Here is a 15,245-nt window from a genome sequence, read left to right as displayed (position 1 = left end):
GGGTTAATGTGTGTATATATATATATATATATATATATATATATATCCCTGGAATTGATTGACTTATCTTCATGTCCTTTCTTTGTGCCCTTGTGTGGGTTTTTTGTTTAGATGGCTTTTTTGTTTGGATGACATCTCTATCATCATTTATAACTGACCATTATTATATTTTTTTCCCTTTTCTCATTTTCATCGCACCATTTGTAGACTTGTCTTTAGATCTAAATTACCCTATTGGTTGTGAAATTCTGCCTGTCCCCTATTCATTTTGTTTCTTTATTATTATGGTCTGTTTGGGGGGAAGATTCATAGTTTGTGGCAATCCATTTAGACCCAGAGATGTAAATATGTTACATGACATGACAATTTTGTTTTTACATTAATTGATTAGGTAACTTTTTTTTTTTTTCTTTTTTTTTTTGTTTTGTTCATTATTACATAGTAGCAATTTTTCTCTTTCTTTTCCTTTTTTACATAGTCCATTTATTTTTGTTATATTTTTGTTTATTTTTGTATATTTTGCATATTATTTTCGTACAGTGTGTTTACTTCCTTTTTGATTGTAGATGACTATGTTGAGTTAGAGAGCAGGAAAGGAGTTAAGAGCCCTAACTGATACATGTGTGTAATTATTCAGCTGTATATTTAATCATGTGTGCTCTTGACATCCCTGTCGTTATGAATAAGCACATATTCTAGGTGTGAATCACATTAACATATTGTCCTGTACTACTTTCCTGTATGTGAAAACAATAAAAACATTTTTGGGTTTAATTCCGTTGTGCTGCCATCCATTCCTTTTCTATTCCCCCCCCCCCCCCCAAACTAAGTCAGACCTATAACTCTGATATCAGAAAAGTCTATATAAGTTCAAACACCCCCAAATGACCCCTTTTTGGAAGGTAGACACCCAAAGCTATTTGCTGAAAGGCATGGTGAGTAGTCTTCAGATCTCGTTTGAAAAAAATGTTTGTTTTTTTCAAAACCTTGTGACAAAAATGATATATGCAAAATACTCACCATTCCTTCCATCGAATTCCTTGGGGTGTCTACTTTCCAAAAAGAGGTCATTTGGGGGGGGGGGTGTTTGTACTATCCTGGCAGCATTTCAGGGTCTCTGAAACTGTGATAGGTAGTGAGGAAGTGATATGAGGAAATATGTACTTTGAAAGCAGTCATTGAATTTCAAGAATCTGTATGTGGCTAGGCTGTCAAATAATCTCTCACATGTGGTATCTCAATACTCAGGAGAAGCAACAGAATGTGTTTTGGAGTCTAATTTCACATATACCTATGGCAAGCAATATATCATTTAAATGACAACTTTGTGTAAAAAAAAATGTTTTTTTCCGTCATTTTCCAAAACTTTGTGGCAAAAAATAAAATCTTCCATGGACTCAGCATGCCTCTCAGCAAATAGTATGGGGTGTCTACTTTACGAAAAGGTGTCATTTGGGGAGGTTTGTGCTATCCTGGCATTTGAGGACCTCTGAAACTGTGATAGGCAGTGAGGAAGGAAAATGAGGAAATGACGCACTTTGAAAGCCTGAAGGTGGTCATTGACTTTTGGGCCACGTACGTGGCTAGGCTCCCAAAGAGTCTCTCACATGTGGTATTTTTTCTTGTCATATTTTAAGGACTTGTGACAAAAAAATAAAAACTTCCATGGGCTCAACATGCCTCTCAGCAAATTCCTTGGGGTGTCTGCTTTCCGAAAAGAAGTCATTTGAAAGGTTTTTGTTCTGCCCTGGCATTTAAGTACCTCAAGAATTGTGATAAGCATTCAGAAAGTAAAAGCTGTGTAAATTTCAGTGCATATCCCAGTTTGTAGATGCTATAACTTGCACACAAACCAATCAGTATACACTTATTGGGATTTTTTGCCAAAGACATGTAGCAGAATACAATTTGGCCTAAATTTATGAATACATTTGAGTTTATTGAATTTTATTTATAACACAAAGTAGAAAACATCTTTTTTCCAAATGTTTGGTCTTTTTTCATTTTTATGACACCCAAAGCTCTATTTCTGTGAAAAAAGGACATACATTTTGTTTGAGTGCAGCGTTGTATGACCATGCAATTACCAGTTGAAACAGCGCAGTGCTGAATAGCAAAAAATGGCCTTGTTAGGTCCATTTTTCAGGCGGACCCAATCGGAATCTCTACTTTCCTCGGACACATGTCCGTTTACACCCGCCAACATCCAATCCACCAAAAAGCAAAGAAACGGATGGGGATCCATGTTTCTTCCATCCAGTGAATCTAATCGAACGACCCCATATGGAAGAAAAATATATTTGACATATTTTAAAAATATTCTTCCCAAATATAATGGCATGTATTTGAAATACTAGAATTGTAGCCATATTCAATATATTTCAAAATATATTTTAATTTTAATTTAAAAAAAAAATAAAATATATATATATATATATATATATATATACTGCATGTTGAAATGCGTTTTTATTACACAATATATGAAATATTTTTAAAAATACAAATCTACAAAAATGTATTTTTAAAGACATACAGTATATATGAAATGTATTTTTAAAAATATTTTTCATATATTGTGTAATAAAAACGCATTTCAACATGCAGTATGTATATATATATATATATATATATATATTTTTTTTTATAATTAAAATTAAAATATATTTTGAAATATATTGAATATGGCCAAAATTCTAGTATTTAAAATACATGGCATTATATTTGGGAAGAATATTTTTAAAATATGTCAAATATATTTTTCTTCCATATGGGGTCATTCGATTAGATTCACTGGATGGAAGAAAAATGGATCCCCATCTGTTTCTTTGCTTTTTGGTGGATTGGATTGGATGTTGGCGGTTGTAAACGGACATGTGTCCGAGGAAAGTAGAGATTCCGATTGGGTCCGCCTGAAAAATTCCATTTTTGGAATGCATTTACAAATATATGTAAAAATATATGTTAAAATGACTTTTTTATATGTTAAAAAAAATCTGGAGAATATATTTTAAAAAAATGTGAGGTATCGTCATGAATATTGGAGTGAGAGCAATAATTCTAGGGCTCTAGTTCATAGTTAACTCTAAACTGATAATCGGTAAAGGCTTTTAAAGTGCAGCCTATGAAGAATTCTTGGTACTATAGTTTTTGTGATTCCATGGGCGTGTGCAATTTTAAGACTTGACATGTTTGGAATCTATTTACTTGATGCAACCCAATATTTTATATTTTACAAAAACATTGGGTATAATATTGTGCTTTTTTTGCACTAAAATTAATTCTAGTTTTTTTTTTCTACTGAAAATATACATTTGATAAGTAACGGCACGAATATCGTCTACCATATAAAATTTGAAACTACCACCATTTTATTCTCCAGGGTCTGTGTTTTCAGAAAACATATAGTTTGGGGGGGGGGGGTACTTTAATTTCTAGCAAAAAATGCAGATTTTAACATGTGTGCAGACATTTTTTTTAAAGAATGCTCTGGCAGTCAAGTGGTTAACCATGAATTAGACCATCCACCACCAAGGGAAGATCTGAAGGACAAAAGGACTCTGCACACCACATAACTGGCCTGATGATATCTGGAAAAGGTAGGCATTAAAAATGCATTAGGTGTAGCTGGAGATGGAAGGCTGGTGTGTGGAATAGGGCTTAGGATATAACTAAAGGCAAAACCTTTTTTTTAGTTTTGGACACAGTAGAGAGGGAATAGACCCCTTGTCAAGTTTTTATTGCTATCCGTTAGGGAATTTTTTTCCCCTCCATTTGTCTCCATTCCAAATTTTGGGTTGTCACCAGAACAGGAATAGAGGGGAAATCATCCAAAGGGGACACTAGTTCTGGCGACTACTCAGTTTGTAGGGATTTCCTCTCACTTCCTGTTTTGGCTACGGGATAGGAAGTGAATGGAAATCTCCCCAATTGGACACAGATGGCAAAAAAAAAACTTAAAGGGGTTATAAACCTCCTTTACTCTATACAAAATGAAACCAATAATTTTGCTTTCAGTTCTGCTTTAAGACCGGACCTTCAGATTCTGGCACATGGTTCTCTTTCAGTCAAATCTAACATTTCGGGATCACTGTTGGAAGGCAACATGCTTTTATATCAGACCTTTATGGGTTCTTACTGCTTGGTTACCAAAGAACCAATTGGCCTGTTGGATGTCATCTTGGAGTGTCGGTATAATAAGAGCTTACGACAGGGCGTGTGTAACAAAAAGGCTGCATACCAAAATCCTTGTCCTGGGGGTTCAAACAGACCCCCTAGCGGTGGGGCATGGAGATATGAGAGTCTCAGCCCAGATTCCCTGGTGACACGAAGATTAAAAGGACAGACTACATGGCTTCCAGTCAGAAGGAAGAAACCAGATGTGGATATACTGATTAAGTATAGGAACTGACAAGATAGTACATAGTTTTAATATAAATAAGGGGATCCAGAGAGAAACACCCCATACAACATATTTATTTCAATCACTTACCTTCAAATCAAAGCCTGTTGCTACAGTTTCAGGTGGGCAGGTATCTAGCCATCCCCAGTCACCCCAAGGACCACCATTGGCCACATAAATATCTAAGCCGTGGATCAGCGTGGAGTGGAGGAGGGTCAAAGTGACCATCCAGCTCAGCAGCATCTTCCTCACCATGGCTCTCAGAGTAGACCAGATATTCTGGGACCAGTCTACGGAGCTCCCATATTTATAGCACTGATACAATGTCAGCCAAAGGACATTGGGTGGGGCAATTACTGAATTTATTATAGGTTTATTAAATGTTTAATTTCCAAGAACAAATACAAACACGGGTATTGTTGTAACTGTAAAAAAAAGTTCTATGGGGAATGTCAGCTGAAGATTTACTGTCTGGAATTTAAAGTACACTCTCACCAGCCACTTTGTAAGGTCCACCTTGCTGGTGCCAAGAAAATCTCACTCACATCATTACACCCCCACCACCAGCCTGAACCGTTGATACAAGGCAGGATGGATCCACTACACCATGACACCACCACCACGAGCCTGAACCATTGATACAAGGCAGGATGGATCCACTACACCATGACACCCCCACCACCAGCCTGAACCATTGTTACAAGGCAGGATGGATCCACTACACCATGACACCACCACCACGAGCCTGAACCATTGATGCAAAGCAGGATGGATCCACTACACCATGACACCACCACCAGCCTGAACCATTGATACAAGGCAGGATGGATCCACTACACCATGACACCACCACCACGAGCCTGAACCATTGATGCAAAGCAGGATGGATCCACTACACCATGACACCACCACCAGCCTGAACCATTGATACAAGGCAGGATGGATCCACCACACCATGACACCACCACCACCAGCCTGAACCATTGATAAAAAGCAGGATGGATCCACTACAACATGACACCACCACCACCAGCCTGAACCATTGATACAAAGCAGGATGGATCCACCACACCATGACACCACCACCACCAGCCTGAACCATTGATACAAGGCAGGGTGGATCCATGCTTTCATGTTGTTTATGCCAAATTCTGACCACACCATCTGAATGTCGCAGCAACCAGTCTGCCCATTCTCCTCTGGCCTCTGACATCAACAAGGCATTTTCATCCACACAACTGCCCCTCATTGGATATTTTCTCTTTTTCAGACCATTCTCTGTAAACCCTAGAGATGGTTGTGCGTGAAAATCCCAGCAGATCAACAGTTTTTGAAATATTCAGACCAGTCTGTTTTAACATGTGTTTTAACATGTGTGCAGACATTTTTTTTAAAAGAATGCCCTGGCATTTAGGTGGTTAAGCATGAATAAGAACATCCACCAGCAAGAGAAGATCTGAAGGGCAAAAGGGCTCTGCACACCACATAACTGGCCTGATTTTTCTCTTTTTCAGACCATTCTCTGTAAATCCTAGTGATGGTTGTGCTGAAAATCCCAGTAGATCAGCAGTTTTTGAAATACTCAGACCATCCCGCCTGGCACCAACAACCATGTCACGTTCAATGTCACTGAAATCCTCTTTCTTCCCCATTCTGATGCTCGGTTTGAACTTCAGCAAGTCGTCTTCACCACGTCTAGATGCCTAAGTACCTGGTCACACCGGAGCGATTTTAGGTGCGATTTGTGAATTCAAACTGCATCTAATGAATGTGAGTGTCGGTGTCTTAAGACGTGCGATTTGCTGCAGCACGATTTCTAAAGTAGTTCTTGCATGACTTTTTCTGCAGTTTTGTTGCGATTTCACATACATGGAATATAATGCAAAATCGCATTGCCAATGACAAGAAATCGTTGAAAATCTTCACAAGTAGCAATAAAGTCTTCAGAAATCGCACTATGGTCCATTTAACATAATTTCCTATGGATCTAGTTCACATCTGTGCATTTTTTTAAACATTTTTTAAAAGGTTATGGACTTTTTTTTGCCCACAGCAGATTGCATTGTTTGTGCAATAGACTTCAATGGAACTGCACCAAAAACACAAGTGGGTTTTTTTGCCAATAGGAAAGTATTGTCTTTGATGCCACTTTGATGTGACTTTGGATGGGTGCAACTTTGATGGTGACTGATCCAATTTTGGAGGGTTGAGACTTTTTTTTTTTTTTTGCTAATGGGTAACATGACACTTCTGTTCGTATAGTGTGACTTTCATGCGGCTTTGATGGGACTTTACACTCTCTGGCACTCAGGTAGCATCAAAGTAGCATCAAAGCCATATTAAAGTAGTGCAGGAACCTTTATTTGTTCAAAGTTGCATATTAGGGTTAAGGTAAAATGTTAGGGTTAAGGGTTATTGTTAAATGTTAGGGTTAGAATGCTAACTCTAACATTTAACCCTAACCCTAGCCCTAACATGCAACTTTGGACACAAAAAGGTTCCTGCAATACTTTTTGTTATTATTATTATTATTATTATACAGGATTTATATATTATTATTATTATTATAATACAGGATTTATATATTATTATTATTATACAGGATTTATATATTATTATTATACAGGATTTATATATTATTATTATACAGGATTTATATTATTATTATTATTATTATTATACAGGATTTATATATTATTATTATACAGGATTTATATATTATTATTATTATTATACAGGATTTATATATTATTATTATACAGGATTTATATATTATTATTATTATTATTATACAGGATTTATATATTATTATTATACAGGATTTATATAGCACCAACAGTTTGCTCAGCGCTTTACAATATAACGGGAGACAATACAGCAACAATACAGTTCAATACAAGAGGGATAGGAGGGCTCTGCTCCTTGGAGCTTACAATCTAAGAGGGAGGGGCTAGTGGTACAAAAGGTAATAACTGTGGGGGATGGACTGGTAGGAGGAATAGAAGATTCCATTATTAGCTGAGGTCAGGATAGGCTTCCCTGAAGAGAGAGGTTTTCAGAGATCGCCTAAAAGTGAGCAGAGTAGGCGACAGCCGGATAGATTGGGGTAGAGAGTTACAGAGGATGGGGGAGGCTCTGAAGAAGTCCTGGAGATGAGCATGGGAGGAGGAGACAAGGGAGCTAGAGAGTAGGAGGTCATGGGAGGAGCCGAGAGTTTGGGTGATATTTGGAGACAAGATTGATGATCTCTCTCTCCCCCTTCCTTCCTTCCTTCCTTCCTTCCTTCCTTCCTTCCTTCCTTCCTTCCTTCCTTTCTTCCTTCCTTCCTATTTATTTTTTTCTCTCTCTCCTCCCCTCCCTCTCTTTTTTCTTTCTTTCTTTCTTTCTTTCTTTTTCTTTCTTTCTTTCTTTCTTTCTTTCTTTCTATTTTAATTTATTTTTTTACACTTTCTTTCTTTCTTGGTGAACTTCATCCCTTGTGATAGCATGGGCAGTGACAGGTCCTCTTTACTGAGATCTGAGGGGGTCTATTAGACCCCAGATCCCTACCCTGCCCTCAAAAGCATCTGATCAAACTGAGATGAGAGTCAGGAAGACCCACTGCTGGCTGGAAGGGCTGGCAAGGTCCATCTCCATCTCCATCCTAAGGCTGGAAGTGGTTAAGTATGATGTACACTCCCATGTTCTGTAATGTGAGCTGGATGTTTAAATGTTGTTCTGGATCACTGGCTGCTCTGACTGCTCTACTTATCAGTGACCCATGATCCAGAATGACATTTTAACATCCAGCTCACATCACTGAGCATTTCCAGCTGAGCTGGAGCTGAAGGATGACAGAGCCGGGCACCAGATTCTCAGCACAGTGGTGCACTATTTGTAGAAGCCTGTATCTTGCCGTGTGTTGATCGTAGTGCAGCCTAGCCATGTACAGACCCCCAAAATCCAATGACCACCTTCAGGCTTTTAGAGAGATATTTCCTCATGTCACTTTCTCAGTACCTATCACAGTTTCGGAGGCTTTAAAATGCCAGGATAGTACAAATAGGAAGTGTACTGAGGAAATAATTATTATTATTATACAGTATTTATAAAGCGCCAACAGTTTGCTCAGCTCTGTACATTACAATGGGAGACAGAACATGCGACAGAACAATAACAATACAATGCGATACACGAGGGGTTCGAGGGCCTTGCTCCTTGGAGCTTACAATCTAGGAGGGAGGGGATAGTGGTACAGGAGGAAATAGCTGTGGGGGATGGAGTGGTAGGAAGAGTGGAGGAGGTCGGAAATTAGCAGGGGTGGGGTAGGCTTCCCTGAAGAGGTGGGTTTTCAGGATGCGCCTAAAGGAGAGGAAAGTAGCCTAATGGATTGGGGTAGGGAGTTCCAGAGTATGGGTGACGCCCTGGAGAAGTCCTGGAGGTGGGCATGGGAGGAGGAGACCAGGGAACTAGAGAGAAGGAGGTCTTGTGAGGAGCGAAGAGTGCGTGCTGGGTGGTACTTTGATATCAGGTCAGTGATATAGTTTGGGGCAGTACGATGGACAGCTTTGTACGTCAGTGTTAGGATTTTGAATTTGATCCACTGGGCAATTGGAAGCCAGTGGAGGGATTGGCAGAATGCCCTTTAGAAGCCGTAAGGTGCTTATTTGATTTTGGGGTCCTGTACATGACTAGACAGCTAAAATGTGTCTCACATGTGACAACTTTGTGTAAAAAAAAAATTGTCATTTTCCAAAAACGTGTTGCAAAAAATATGATCTTCCATGCACTCAACATGCCTTTCATCAAATACCTTGGGGTGTCTACTTTCCAAAAAGGGCCATTTGGAGGGTGTTTGAACTGTCCTGGCATTTTATGCCCAACATTAGAAGCTTATGCCACAGCCTTTCTGACACTTTTCGTTTACAATAAAAAAAAAAAAATGTTGTGTTGGAAATCTACTTTGAACCCCAAACATTATATATTTTTTAAAGCAAATGCCCCAGAGAACAAAATGGTGGATGTTGCAATTTTTTAGGTCACACAGTAATTGAACAGCTGTTTTTCAAACTCAATTTTTTAGGAAAAAATACACTTTTTAAAAAAAAATTCAATGCACAAAACACAATATATTGCCCAATTGCTTGACAAAATATAAAAGATGATGTTACTCTGAGTAAATAGATACCAAACATGACATACTATTAAATTGCTCATGCCAGTGCAACAACGTACATTTTTAATATCCATATTCGCAGGGAACGGAACATGGAAGACAGATGCCGGCATCGGCCGGAGGACATTGCCGGGGACACTGCAGGGGGGACATCGTGGGAGCGCAGGACAAGGTAAGTGTAGAAGAGATCCCGGAGGAATGCTGCAGGGTATTCCCTCGGGGTTACCACTTGTGATACTGAAACTTTACCCCGAGCTACACTCGGGAATAACGCCAGGGGGGTTAAGCATGAGATCATGTGAAACGCGTTAACAAGTCCTGTATTCATGTCCTGGTGTTTTGTGTGTCCTATGGATCAATAAATACACACTATATTCATCTATCCTCCGGCGTGCAGCTGATCCTTCTTCTTCTTATTAGTATTATTATTATACAGTATTTATAAAGCGCCAATAGTTCGCTCAGCGCTGTACATTACAAAGGGGGACAGAACATGTGACAGAACAACAACAATACAATGCAAAACATGAGGGGATTGAGGGCCCTGCTCTTTCGAGCTTACAATCTAGGAGGGAGGGGATGGTGGCACAGGAGGAGATAGCTGTGGGGGATGGAGTGGTAGGAAGAGTGGAGGAGGTCGGCACTCACCATATCACCAAGGCAGTGCTGGCATGTAGAATGCCAGGATTTACTAGACCGCTGGTGCTCGCCAGTTCACCAAAAGGTAGTGCGGCACTAGTACTGGCACTCTGTTGCATATGAGAAAAGACATGTGTTCCTAGCACTTCATCTACATGGGGTCGGGTACGCCTGATCTTAGCAGGGACCTCTTCTCCATCGTCTGAGCTATCTGTTGGAGTGCCGCTGCTCTCTACAGGTTCGTGGTCTGAGACGGATTCTGTCGGAGAGGCTTCCCCTTCACTCTCACCTGACATGCTCAGAATCCTGTAGGCCTCTTCACTAGTGTACCTTTCGTTGGACATTTTGGCAACTAAATTAACAGCTACCTAGACTCACAGAACTGTACTATCAGGGACTGCTTGAGCTGCTACCAATAAAGGGTCAGGCCTGATTCTACAAACGCTGGGGGTTGGAGGGGCTAAACGCTAGTGCTGGCAATGAGCATGGCTGATCCTGCTAATACTGCTAATACTTTTTGGGACACTATACTAAGGAGGAACTAGTATAGTTCTCTTTGTGATCAATATATTGATCTGTAGAAACACTATATTAGTAATGACGCTGATCAGTGTGATAGTGCAATCTAATGCTAGCTGACCCTGGCTGGGTGGGGTGCTAATTGACACTGATGCTATCTGATGTTGCTAGTGGCAGTATTACAGTGATCAGTGAAATATTCTATATACTGACACTGTATTAATGGCACTGGCTGGGTGACGGGGTGATCAAAGGGCTAAATGTGCTAATGTAACGTGTGTATAAAATGTAGTGCTTTTACTCACAGCATGGTGTTCTTTCTTTTCTCCCTGGACCGACAGGGGGGGCCAGCGAGGTGCACATGCATGCACGCTCACACCTGGAAATTGATTGCGATGTATGGGTACGTCACTTTGCCCAGAGCCGCCGCTCGCCTGCAGCACATTGAGGGCAGGCAGGTGGGCGGCTGGCAAGTAGTTACCCAGTTGTTGATTGCCCACAGTACTTTTACTGCAGGTGGACGGCATGTACAGGCAAAGCGATGTACCCATACGTCATTTTGACAATAGTAACACAGCAGTGTGGATCCCAATACTCAAGACTCGATGATCATGTGATGGCTTGCGATCACATGATCACAATGTCAACAAAGCTGTTATGAATCAATGTGATTCATAACAGCTTTGCCTTCCTTACTAGTGAGCTGTGATTGGCCCACAGCTCTCACATGCTACATGGGCCAATCACAGCACCCTGTACCATGTGATTAGTTGTAGCCAATCACAGATCACTAGTCTTCCAAACTGTCATGAACTTAAAGCGGAGCTCCACCCAAAAGGGGAAGTTACGCTTTAAGGACTGCTCCCCCACTCCCCATTAAGAATTGGCACCTTTGGGGGGCAGGGGAGCAGCTACCTGAATTTGACAGGTACCCACAACCACTTCCGGTCCAATCGTCTAGGCGATCGGAAGCGGAAGGTGTCCTCCCTCCCTGTAGTGTTACGGGACACATGACAGGTACCAGAAGACTACAGGACCATTCATGAAGCGCAGTGCTACTCGCGCATGCGCAGTGGGTACCTGGCTATGAAGCTGCAAGCTATCACACACTGAAGATGCCGGCCTCCTGGAATACAGGACAGCCGGTGAAACAGGCTGCGGGGGACAAACCACGGGACTGAGGGACAGGTAAGTGGCTGTTTTTTAAAAGTCAGCAGCTACAGTTTTTGTAGACTTTTATTTTTTGACAGCATGAGTGGAACTCCGCTTTAACCCATTCATGACAGTTCAAAGATTTGCAGGTGTAATGATCTTTATTGAACCAGCAAAGTGTCAAAAAAAATCCCTGATCACAAACCCCCAGAGCAATACAACGTTACTGTGGTAACACTGAACTACTCTGATTAAGTATTTTGTAAAAATAATAATAATAATAATAATAATAATGTTAAAAAAATATATTTAAATATTGAAAAAAAATATTTACAAAAAAAAAAATCTGCTGGTGAACGAACAGAAAGATACAAAAGTAACATTATGTTACATTGTATATTTCTATTATGTTATTTATAAACACTGGATCACAGAGTGATTTTTTGACATTCGCGGCCGAGGCTGTCAATCACCGGGCCCCAGCTGGTAATTACTCACTCAGTGATTTCTGAGGATCTGTTTTGTTTACTAACAGTTCTCCTCCCTGTCAGCTCAGGCACACTACAAGCACAGCCATCCATAGCAGTGTGAATACAGTGAAGCACACAGACACCACCCCTAGTAAAACACTCCCAGCACACAGTTAACCCTTTGATCGCCCCACATGTTAACCCCTTCCTGCTCAGTGCCATTAGTACAGTGTCAGTGTTTTTTTTTTAGCACTGATCACTGTATTGGTGTCACTGGGGATGTCAGTGACACCAAGTCTGCTCCCCCCCAGTGTCAGAATGTCTGCCACAGTCCCGCTATAATTCGCTGATCAAAGCCATTACTAGTAACAATGAATAAAAAAATCCGAGTATATATACCGCCATTTGTAAATGCTATAACTTTCACATAAACCAACTAATTTACACGTATTGGGATGTTTTTGTAGCAAAGATATGGAGCAGAATACATTTTGGCCTAAATGTATGGAAAAAATAGATTTTTTATATTTTTTTACTGCATATCTTTAATATCAAAAAGTCAAAAATATTGTTTTTTCCCTCAAAATTGTCGGTCCTTTTTTTTTTTTTTTTTAAAGCACAAAAAATAAAAACCGCACAGGCGATCAAATACCAACGAAAGAAAGCTCAATTTGTGGGAAAAAAAGGATGTAAATTTAATTTGTGTGCTGCATTGCATGACCACGCAATTGTCAGTAACGCAGCGCCGTATCGCAAACAATGGCCTGGTCAGGAAGGGGGGGGGGTAAATCCTCAGGAGGGCAAGTGGTTAAACTAGTTCACTTTGGGCTCTCAGAATCTGATGGCAAGGTTTAAATCTGAGATAGGAAAGAGCTCTTTACCTAGGGTACTCAATATCCCTTTAGATGCAGTGAGGAATCTTCTGCGCACTCGTTGGGGCCCAGTTGGTGCACTATAACATTTCAGTGGGAAGAGATGAAGGGGACAGGCCCTCAAAGGACCAATACAAGGAAAACAAGAAGTAAGGACAAGTACTATCCCTTTAATTGTCATTTGACTTGGGTGGTGTCCCTTTAATGCACTGTGCAAGTTGCAAATTTCAGAGGTTGGCAGAAGCGCTTGCTGGCAAAGGGCGACTCCTTTTTGGGCTGTAGTAACTAATGGCAATGGTAGTACAGGTTCCTTTAAGGGGGCAGGCCGATGGTTTAAAGGACCACTGATGTGGTTTGGTCTGCAGAAAGCGTGAGGTCAGCTCTGATGATTGGACTGTGCTGAAAATGTGTTCAATAGTAGCAGCCAGGGGAACTAGGCCGCAACACGTGTTAACTATATGCAATGTCTGCAACTGTATGCAGGAAAGGGGCAGATATAATAGGAATGTTGGTTCGAATACCAACCATGGCACCACCTGCCTGGAGTTTGCATGTTCTCCCTGTGCCTGTGTGGGTTTCCTCCAGGTACTCTGGTTTCCTCCCACACTGCAAAGACATGCTGAGAGGTTAATTGGCTCCTGTCTAATTTGGCCCTAGTATGTGTAGGTATGAATGTGAGTTAGGGACCTTAGATTGTACGCCCCTTGAGGGTTAGGGACTGATATGAATGTACAATACATATATATATAACTCTTAGATTGTAAGCTTCCAGGATCAGGCCCTCCTATCCCTCTTGAACTGTATTGTTGCTGTATTGTCTCCCGTTATATTGTAAAGTGCTGAGCAAACTGTTGGCGCTATATACTGTATATTAGATTTATCTTTTTACCACTAAGGGCGGTGATCAGTGACTTATAATGGGACTGCAATTGTGTGGTGGGCAATCTCACACTAACTAATGCTAGGAACCGACTAACTGCCACTGACATCACCAGTGACACCACTACAGTGATCAGTGATAATACACTGTTACTGTACTAATGACACTGGCTGGGAAAGGGTTAACATCTAGGGCGATCAATGCGGTTAAATATGTCCCTAACAGAGGGGTTTATTTACTAAAGCTGGAGAGTGCAAAATTTGGCACAGCCCTATATGGAAACCAATCAGCTTCCAGCAGGGGCAAACTGACCATTTGGGAACTCGAGCACTGCCCGAGGGCCTGGGGTCAGTAGGGGGCCCCCTGAGATAGGCTTTTTTGGGTGTGGTTTGAGTGTGGGTGAGGACACAGGGGCCCCATGATCCTCAATTGCCCAGGAGCCCCATGATCCCTATTGCCCGGGGGCCCCATGATCACCTATTGCCTGGGGCCCCCCATGATCACCTATTGCCCGGGGGCCCCATGATCCCCTATTGCCTGGGGGCCCCACAATCCCCTATTGCCTGGGGCCCCCCATGATCACCTATTGCCCGGGGGCCCTATGATCCCCTATTGTCCGGGGGCCCCATGAGTTGTCAGTCCGCCCCTTGCTTCCAAGGTTTTATTGCCAAAGCTGAATTGAACAAGGTGAAGTTAGAAGCTGATTGGCTACTATGCACAGCTGGCACCAACTGAGTGCGCCAGATTTTAAAAATCTCCCCCGATGTGCCTCATCAACGCATATCAGTGAAGGAGAAAAATTACCTGTTTACAAAATTTTATAATAGAAACAAAGAAAAACTTTTTTTTTTTGCTCTTTTTTTTGATTGTAAGGAAAAAAATAAAACACCCAGTGCTGATTAAATAACACCAAAAGAAAGCTCTATTTGTGTGGAAAAAAATAACAATTTCATATGAGTACAATGTCGCATGACCGCGCAATTGTCATTCAAAGTGCGACAGCGCTGAAAGCTGAAAATTGGCCTGGGCAGGAAGGGGGTACAAGTGCCCGGTAGGCGAGGGGTTAACAATGAAATAAATATCGGGCATTGTCAAACTTATCCACATAAACTGATAAAAGGAGCCTTTCACACTCAGAAACCTAACTCTAAGCCAC

The 15,245-nt window shown here is 41.0% G+C and overlaps 1 protein-coding gene across 1 annotated transcript in view; it reads right to left on the bottom strand.

Moving 5' to 3' along the window:
• Positions 1 to 4,657, bottom strand: part of LOC149452471 (vitelline membrane outer layer protein 1-like) — a 33,371-nt gene extending 28,714 nt beyond the window's left edge. The window contains exon 1 of the mRNA XM_089689158.1: positions 4,493 to 4,657. Coding sequence (XP_089545284.1) covers positions 4,493 to 4,657 — 165 coding nt within the window. The remainder of the gene's footprint in view (positions 1 to 4,492) is intronic.
• Between the last annotated feature and the right edge of the window lie 10,588 nt (positions 4,658 to 15,245).

Source organism: Staurois parvus, unplaced genomic scaffold (assembly GCF_062004578.1).
Source record: "Staurois parvus isolate SC_StPar_1 unplaced genomic scaffold, SC_StPar_1.0 ptg000470l, whole genome shotgun sequence".
In the NCBI taxonomy this organism is placed as follows: domain Eukaryota; kingdom Metazoa; phylum Chordata; class Amphibia; order Anura; family Ranidae; genus Staurois; species Staurois parvus.
Note: the sequence above shows the minus strand (reverse complement) of the source record. Positions and strands in the feature narration are given on the sequence as shown.